Below are 8,219 nucleotides of genomic sequence, written 5' to 3'. Positions count from 1 at the left end.
CCCCCCACTGCCAGCAGGAGCCCAGCCGCCTTGTCTGGGGGTGGGGGCCGCTTTGAGAGGGACCCGGAGATCTCCCCTTTTCCGCATCCGTCACCCCCTCCAAGGGGAGGAGAGAGGGAGGGGGGCAGGGAAGCCACGTCTGGGCTCCACCAAAGGGAGGGAGCGGGCGACACTTACAGGACTTCCTGTTCCCACGTGACCGGCGGCGCTCTTTGGCCAGGGCTGAGCGTGCAGGAGACCTCTGGGTGACGGACTTGACCAGGCGGTTCACTATCTCCTCAGATGCGTCCTCAGGGGAGCCAGCGGCCTCCTCCTGGGCGGGGGACCCTCCAGACGGACTCTGCTTCCCAGCCCCTGAAGGGAAAGATAGCAATAGCACTTTTTAACAGAGCCAGCACATTGCCCCCACAATCCAAGTCCTCATTTTACCCAAGGATGGAAGGCTGAGTCAACCTAGAGCGTCACCGTCCCATGTTAGCAGCCCACCTCTGTGGACGGGGACTGCTAGCAGCCGCCAGAAGAGGGAAGCCTGCTCAGGAGGAGGCCCCCTCCCCAAGGGCCAGCCCCTACCTCTGCTGGCTCGAGAGCGGTGGCCGGTGCCTTCTGCTGGGGAGACCAGCACACTGGTCATGTCCTTATGGCTGGCTTCGTCCTTTCCCTCTGGGCTGGCCGAGAGCACCGCAGGAGAGGCACAGCCGTTTTCAGCCTTGCTGGCTACAGCAAACTTCTCCATCTGCAAAGAGAAAGAGGCCCGAGGATGCAATACCATCCCCACCCCCCCAGTGTGTGTGTGTGTCTTCCTCTCTCCCCTGTTTTTGGCGGGCGAGCGTGAGGCCTCTCAGGGGAGGGGACGCAGGCGGAGCGGCTCTTTTTGTCCCTGGCCTCCCGCAAGACCTTCTGGGCAACCTTGGGGGGCTCACCTCCGTGATCATCCTGCCCCGGGTCTTGTTCCTCTCCCGGCAGGCTGCCCGCTTCTTCTGCTGCTGCAGGACCCGTTCTCGGCACGTGTGGTACTCCAGGGCAAACTCCCGCAGGAGCCGGCAGAAGGTGGTGACCTTCACGTTCTGGGCCGAGGGCGCATCGTAACCCAGGAACAGGAGGAAGGAGTGGAACCTGCACAGAGAGACAAAGCAGGAGCCTCGGTGGTGCAGAGGTTAGGGGGCAGCCCTTGCAGGCTGATTCTGCTGATTGCCGGCAGTTCAAGTCTCACCAAATCAAGGTTGACTCAGCCTTCCATCCTTCCGAGGTGGGTCAAATGAGGACCCAGATTGTTGGGGGCAACAGGCTGACTCTGTAAACTGCTTAGAGAGGGCAGGAAAGCACTATAAACCGATCTATAAGTGCTATTGCTGTCCAGGACGGCACTGAAACAGAGGCCTGAGGCCTCCAAGACAAATTGTAGCCGGCACTGCAGGAACCTACTCAAGCGTGCCCACTCACCCTCCAGGGACCCTGAAAAGATTGAATGATGTTGAGCCTGGACTGGACCAGAACCCATTCTCCCAGAGGGAGCTGAGGGATGCAGCAGAAAAGCAACAATGGAGCACCACCCACCCACCCAGACAGGAAGGCTGCAGCCCTTGGGCAGAAAACTCCTCCATTCCAGAGACTGAAAGCGCATCTCACTTTTCAGCTTTCAAGCACGATCAAGGTCTTTTAAAAATTAGATTTTCACCCTAAAATACCCATTAGATGAAGGTCTTTTTAAAATTAGATCTTCACTCTGAAGGAAAGACTTATCAGGAAAGACTTCATGAACTCAATCGTTATAGTCTGGAGGACAGAAGGGAAAGGGGGGACACGATCGAAACATTTAAATATGTTAAAGGGTTAAATAAATGAGGACCCGGATTGTGGGGGCCATATGTTGGCTCTGTTAAAAAGTGCTATTGCTAACATATTGTAAGCCACCCTGAGTCTAAGGAGAAGGGCGGCATAAGAATCAAATGGATCAATAAAAATCAAATAAATAAATAAGGTTCAAGAGAGAAGTGTTTTTACTAGGAAAGTGAACACAAGGACAAGGGGGCACAATCTGAGGTTAGTTGGGGGAAAGATCGGAAGCAACGTGAGAAAATATTATTTGACTGAAAGAGTAGTAGATGCTTGGAACAAACTTCCAACAGACGTGGTTGGTAAATCCACAGGAACTGAATTGAAACATGCTTGGGATAAACATATATCCATCCTAAGATAAAATACAGGAAACAGTATAAGGGCAGACTAGATGAACCATGAGGTCTTTTTCTGCTGTCAATTGTCTATGTTTCTATGTTAAGCCCTGGGTGACGGAGGGGCCTTTCCTTCTCCCTTGATGGCCTCCTGCAAAAAGCACCTGGAACCCAGTTGGGGGCAAGAGGGGAACTTAAGAGGTCCTGGGAGAGACGGCCTGGCCCCCTGCTTCTCAGCACCAAAGCAACCGAAGGGGATGAAGGCCAAGGCCCATCTCAGACGAGGGAGGTCAGGTTGAATTACAGGCTCTTTCTCAGGAAAAGATTTGAAGCCTGGTTGCTGAAAATAGTAATAGTGGGACATGGTGTAAGTAAAGCCTTCATATGGTGCTAACATTGAAAGGGCAATTACTGCATAATAAGCAAACTGCCAAATTGGACAAATGCACCCAGGAGGGGGGGAGGCAGCGGGAGGGGATTGAGAAGGAAGACCTTCCTCCTTTGTATACTGATATTGTTATAATTAGATTAAGATTTGATATGAATGGTTATCTTTTCTTTCCTTCCTGGGATATAAAGAGAAGTAAATTTGTAAATTTCTTTAAGGGCAGCTTCGATAAAATGAGGGTCTTAAAAAAAAAAAGTAAGAATGATAGGTACCAGAATAAATTGTATAATTAGGAAATTTGGATTAAAAATTTGGCATTTGATATTATATTGTATTGTATTTTAATTTGAGGTATGTGAATTTGAATCTCTGGAAGGTGTGGAAAAACAATAAAAATTTATACACACACAAACCCCCCCCCCCCCCAAGGTATGTGGAGGTAACATCCTTGTACTTCCCTTGGCCTTCCTCTGGGGGCGTCCCAGCCCCCATCTAGCTAGAGCCTTGACCTGAACCCGTCCGGCTGTTGCAGGACCCGTCAAGGGTGCCGAGATGCATGCTGTGGCCATCAGGTGGGGCAGGCACCTCCGGGCTCCCCTCTGCAGCCAGACACTGAACTGCTTGGTCAAATTATAGCCATGCCATTGGGGGGGGGACACTTTCAAGGGTGGGATACCTCCCGTCTGGGAGTTCTGGCCTTTGACTTTCCCAGGCTAGAAAAAGGGTCTGTGACACAGGGGAAGAACAGACTGCCAGGAGCTTTGCCTGCAGCCCCCCCTCATTCCCTCCGGCCTGGCCGACCTGCCCTTAAGGTTGGGTGCCTGGATGTGGCCACCCACCCAGGGCCCTCGTCTTGCTGCTGTCATGTGGCCAATCCAGGGATCCATTCCGCTTAAAGGGAGCTCAGCCCTCCTCCTGGTTGCCCCTGACCGCTTCTTTTGTGGGAAGCTGCCTTGGACACTAAGTGGGACGCTGCTCCTCCTTTATGGCCACGCACACAGCAGAGCCCCCCCCCCTTTAGGAGTGAGAGGGGCCCGGCTGTCACTCAGCCATCAGCAGTCAGACCTAGACCAGTGATGGCAAACCTTTTTTTCCTCGGGTGCCAAAAGTGTGTGTGTGTGTGCTATCACGCATGCGCAAATGCCCCACACCCATAATTCAATGCCTGGGGATGATGAAAATGGCCACCTCCCTCCCTCCTGGAGGCCTAAAACAGCCCATTTCCCAATCTCTGATGAGCCTGGTATGCCCGTTTTTCACCTTCCCCAGGCTCCAGAGGCAAAAAATGCCCTCCCCCATCCCCCTGGAGTCTCTCCGGAAGCCAAAAACTCCCTCCCAGCGCCTCCAGGAAAGCCAAGAATCAGCTGGCAGGCACACTCGTGCACATTGGAGCTGAGCTAGGGCAACAGCTCACGTGCCAGCAGATATGGTTCCGCGTGCCACCCGTGCCATAGGTTCACCATCACTGATCTAGACAAACTGACCTGCTCAACACCCGCCGGTGGATGACCTTGAGGAGGCCGATCTTCTCCGTGCTGGACTGCAGGAAGTTCAGCAGCTTGCTCTTCAGGGCCGGCTTGCAGTCGTGTTTTGTGATGGCCTTCAGGTGCTCCCAGGAGGCTTTGCACCGACGCTCCAGCTGCAGGAGGCTCTCTGTCAGCTCCTCAAAGTCCACCTGGGGAGGGGAGAGCTGTGGATGTGCCCTCCCTGTGTCTGGCATGGACCCCCAAACACAGCCTCCTGGGGGGGGGTGAGGGGAGGGGAGGCCTTTCTTCACCTTGGCACAGTGCGTGAGGGCAGCGATCTCCGAGTAGAGGTCAGTGGTGGCTGGGAAGGCCCCGACCACAAAGTGGCAGAGGTGGTGTAGGAGGCTCTGCCGGTGGACGGTGTCTTTCACCTCTGAGACTTTGGCCAGGTAGCTGAGCTCAAACCCCCGACTCTGCAACGGAGAACCCGGTAAGTGCCAGGAAGAGAAGAGGGGAAGCCGGTCCAGAGAGAGCCAACCAAGAGCACAAATCCCATCCTCAGACGGTCCTCTTTTGATCCTGGGCGCCTTAAAGGGACTCCTTAAAACGGCCACCTGGGCAGCCGTTGGCACGGCATCCCATCTTAGAAATCAGCACCAGAGCAGACCAGGGGAAAAATGCGGGAAGGTCTGCTTTGGGAATCTCCAGATACATTCAACGCTACAGAGCACTGCACACCAAGACAACTAGACACAACAACGGTTTTTCCCCTGAAAGCCATCGCCCCGTTAAAACAAATAATTCCCTATTTACTAAGTCTGCACTACTATTAGTCTTCTCATCGCTCCCATCACCCATCTCCTCCCCAAAAATGACTGCATGACTGTAACCTTGGTGCTTGTGTGATTTATACTCCCTAATATGTTTGGATCGCTTATCTGCACCTGATGACAATCATTAAGTGCTGTAGCTCATGATTCTTGACAAACTTGTCTTTCATGGTCTCTGAGAGCATCTGCACCCAAGACAAACTCCTTCTGTGCCCAATCACACTTGGCCAATACAAAGTTTCTGTTCTGTTCTGACCCAATGCCTGGGCCCTGGGCAGCTGCGGTCAGGTGTCACATCCTCCACCTTGGCCTTGGTGCCTTGTTGGCGCTCTGCCATCAATCGGGGAAGGGGGAACCAATGGGCAATAAAGCTGTACACCTTTATGATGGGAAACTGGGAGGGGGAAGTGACAGGTGAGGAAGAGCAGAGCAGTTTGGAATCCGGTTCGTGCCAGTGCTGACCGTCCTCAAGGCTGCACGGAGTGGAATTTCACCAGCACAAAAAATACCTCCACCAGCGTTTCCCCAAAACATCTCAGCGGTGCCAGACTGGCTACATGTGGGCGGCCCATGGGATGGGGGTGGGGAAGGCTAGCGGAAGCTTCAGGGTTACGTTTTAGATTCCGCTTGGCTTGACTGCAACCAGTGTCTCTTAGTCAAAGTAAAGCACTCTATACAGTGGGAGATTGTGATCCCACTGTATAGAGACCCCATTTGGAATACTGTGTTCAGTTCTGGAGACCTCACCTATAAAAAGATATGGATCAAATTGAACAGGTCCAAAGATGGGCTACAAGAATGGTCAAAGGTCGTAAGCATAAAACTGATCAGGAAAGACTTCATGAAAATATTATTTGACTGAAAGAGTAGTAGATGCTTGGAACAAACTTCCAGCAGAAAGGGTTGGTAAATCCACAGTAACTGAATTGAAACATGCCTGGGATGAACTTATATCCATCCTAAGATAAAATACAGGAAATAGTATAAGGGCAGACTAGATGGACCAGGAGGTCTTTTTCTGCCGTCAGTCTTCTGTGTTTCTATGTTTCTAAAGTGCCTTTTCACTTCAACCAAATGGAGTCAAGACTTTCACTTTCCTAGGCCGTCAGACGGGGGCAGATGTGACACCGGGCACGAGACTTTCCCACAAGGCAGCCCTGCCCTGCTTCACCTGGGAGCCGTTCAGGAGGTTGCCCATGGCTAGCAGGGTGGCCAGGATGCACCGGAAGGTCTTGTTTTTGGCTAGCTGCTCCATGCCCAGCTTCAGGTCAAAGAGGGGCTCTGCAATTTCCTGAAGGGAAGAAGATAGATTTAGATTTTTAGATTTAATTGGATTTGTATGCCACCCCTCTCCGAGGACTTGGGTTGGCTCACAGCATATACAGAAAACAATAATACACAATCCAATTAATAATACATTAAAAAACAGTCCTTAAAATTCTATCATATACAATTCATTCAACATAAAGGGGGTTCCGCTCAGGGTGGACAGCAAATAAATTTGATCAATAAAATTTAAATAAGGTAACAAAACCCTCCCGAAATGGGAAACGCTGAAAAGGGAAGCTCCAGAAGAGAACCGAGGCGTGGAGGGACCTCCCTCTCTCCAAAACTTTGACAGACAGCCATGCGACACAAATGCTGGGCTGATGGACTGACCGCCGGACTTGCCCTTCCTTGCTGACCAGCATACTCTTCAGGCAAGCCAGCAGGGGGAGTCGGCCAAAGGTCTGGCTGTGCAACCCCTTCGGCCTGGTCAACCCAGGCCTTGCACAAGTACCTTCTCCAGGGCTTCATAGTCCAGCTTGAAAGCCCACAACTGGAGGCGAGCCGGCAGGTCTGCGATGGAGGAGAGCGTGAGCAAGAACTGCTCAGCTGACCCCAGAGGAAGATTCGGGTTTGCCAGCTGGGCCTCCTGGATCTTCTGCTTCTCCTCCTCTGTGGGGACCATTGTCAATATTTTCTGGGTAAAGGAAAAGGTGTCAGTAAGTCTGTGCGAAACCTTCAACATACATTAAGCAGAATTGTTGGGTGTAGGTAATGTGGGTTAGTTAGACAAAGACTCAGACTTAGTATCAATGTATATACAACAATATTATTATTTACAAATATACAGAATCACAATATAAGACTCGAATAGGTTACCAAACACAAACACAACAAGAATACAGCTCACAGGCAAAATATATCTTTAATAAAGTAATTCCCCCCAAAGGGAATGGTGTTGGCGCCCTCTTATGGTCAAAGTAATATTTCCTTAAAGGTACAGTTCATATTTTACATACTAACATTGTTACTTACTGTATGGCAACACCAAAATAGGTTACGTACAATGTACTAACAAAAGGCCAGAGGGATGACGTTGGAGTCAAAACCTTCCCCAGAGCTATCCTTCCTGCCTAGGAAGTTTTTTGAGGATGGCCACCCAAAGGTACCCCAGGAAGTTGCTTCTCACCTCAATCCCTTCCTTATTGATGGCAAACTCATCGAAGTTGAGAATAGCCGTCTTGATGACATGCATGGGAGGCAACACCGTCAAGCCAATGTTGATGGCATTGCTTCTCTTGGGGTCCAGGATCACAATCAGCTTCCTTCCGTCCACAGCTTTCTAAAAAGGGAACAGCAGGATTGGAACAGATGAAACACAGGATCTGGGGGCTTCTTTGCCCATATTTGTTTTGGTAAGTCCCCTGGAAGAAAGAGAACCCAGATACGTTTCTGCAAACTCCACCATTTTGGGCCAAGAAACTCAGAGGCTCCTGAGAATGCGGAGCTGAGCCCAGGACAAGCAAGGCCCTGAAGTCTAAAAGTATCTGCCAAGCTGAAGCAGAAGCCACCCTGGGCTACGGCTGCTCTATCAACCCCACCATTAATGGTCAAATGCCCAGAGCGAGAGAAAGAAGCCTTTCCATGGCCTGACCCAAACAAGGACCACCTAGATTGGAAGAGGCCTGTTCTACCAGCACCTCAAGAGCACAGTGGCCCAAAGGTCTGCAAGTATCTCTGTGTGGAACCCCTGAGGGCTGGTGGGAAGCTGCTGTGCCAGACAGGAAAGAGCAGTTTCTTTGGCTCCTGCATTTTGAGCCCATGGGGTGGCCCTAGAGGCTGAAGAGGAGCAGCAGCCCACATCTCTAAGCTGGGGGATGATGTCAGGACAGCTGATGTTCTGTCTTAGCCCCAGTGCTCTTCAACCCTTTTCATAAACGATCTAGATTAGGGGAGGGGAACTCGCCCAACTTGCAGAAAAGAGCAATCTAGGGGGAATAGGCCACTCTTTAAAAGACAGGATCAAGATCCAGAAGGATCTTGATACACTTGAGCGTTAGGCACTATCCAACAAGACAGGCCGAGTCGTCTAACCATG

The 8,219-nt window shown here is 51.3% G+C and overlaps 1 protein-coding gene across 2 annotated transcripts in view; it reads right to left on the bottom strand.

Annotated features, from left to right (window-relative positions):
* FHOD1 (formin homology 2 domain containing 1) overlaps positions 1 to 8,219 on the bottom strand; it is a 79,517-nt gene that overhangs the window by 42,913 nt on the left and 28,385 nt on the right. Inside the window, exons 14-21 of one of the 2 annotated variants that reach the window (XM_070760613.1) lie at positions 7,311 to 7,463; positions 6,636 to 6,818; positions 6,027 to 6,146; positions 4,337 to 4,498; positions 4,044 to 4,234; positions 921 to 1,113; positions 571 to 733; positions 178 to 354 (exon numbers count right to left, since the gene is read on the bottom strand). In XM_070760613.1, the coding sequence (XP_070616714.1) occupies positions 178 to 354; positions 571 to 733; positions 921 to 1,113; positions 4,044 to 4,234; positions 4,337 to 4,498; positions 6,027 to 6,146; positions 6,636 to 6,818; positions 7,311 to 7,463 (1,342 nt within the window). The remainder of the gene's footprint in view (positions 1 to 177; positions 355 to 570; positions 734 to 920; positions 1,114 to 4,043; positions 4,235 to 4,336; positions 4,499 to 6,026; positions 6,147 to 6,635; positions 6,819 to 7,310; positions 7,464 to 8,219) is intronic. The other variant, XM_070760614.1, reaches the window with a different exon arrangement.

Source organism: Erythrolamprus reginae, chromosome 9 (genome assembly GCF_031021105.1).
Source record: "Erythrolamprus reginae isolate rEryReg1 chromosome 9, rEryReg1.hap1, whole genome shotgun sequence".
NCBI classification, from domain to species: Eukaryota; Metazoa; Chordata; class Lepidosauria; order Squamata; family Dipsadidae; genus Erythrolamprus; species Erythrolamprus reginae.
Note: the sequence above shows the minus strand (reverse complement) of the source record. Positions and strands in the feature narration are given on the sequence as shown.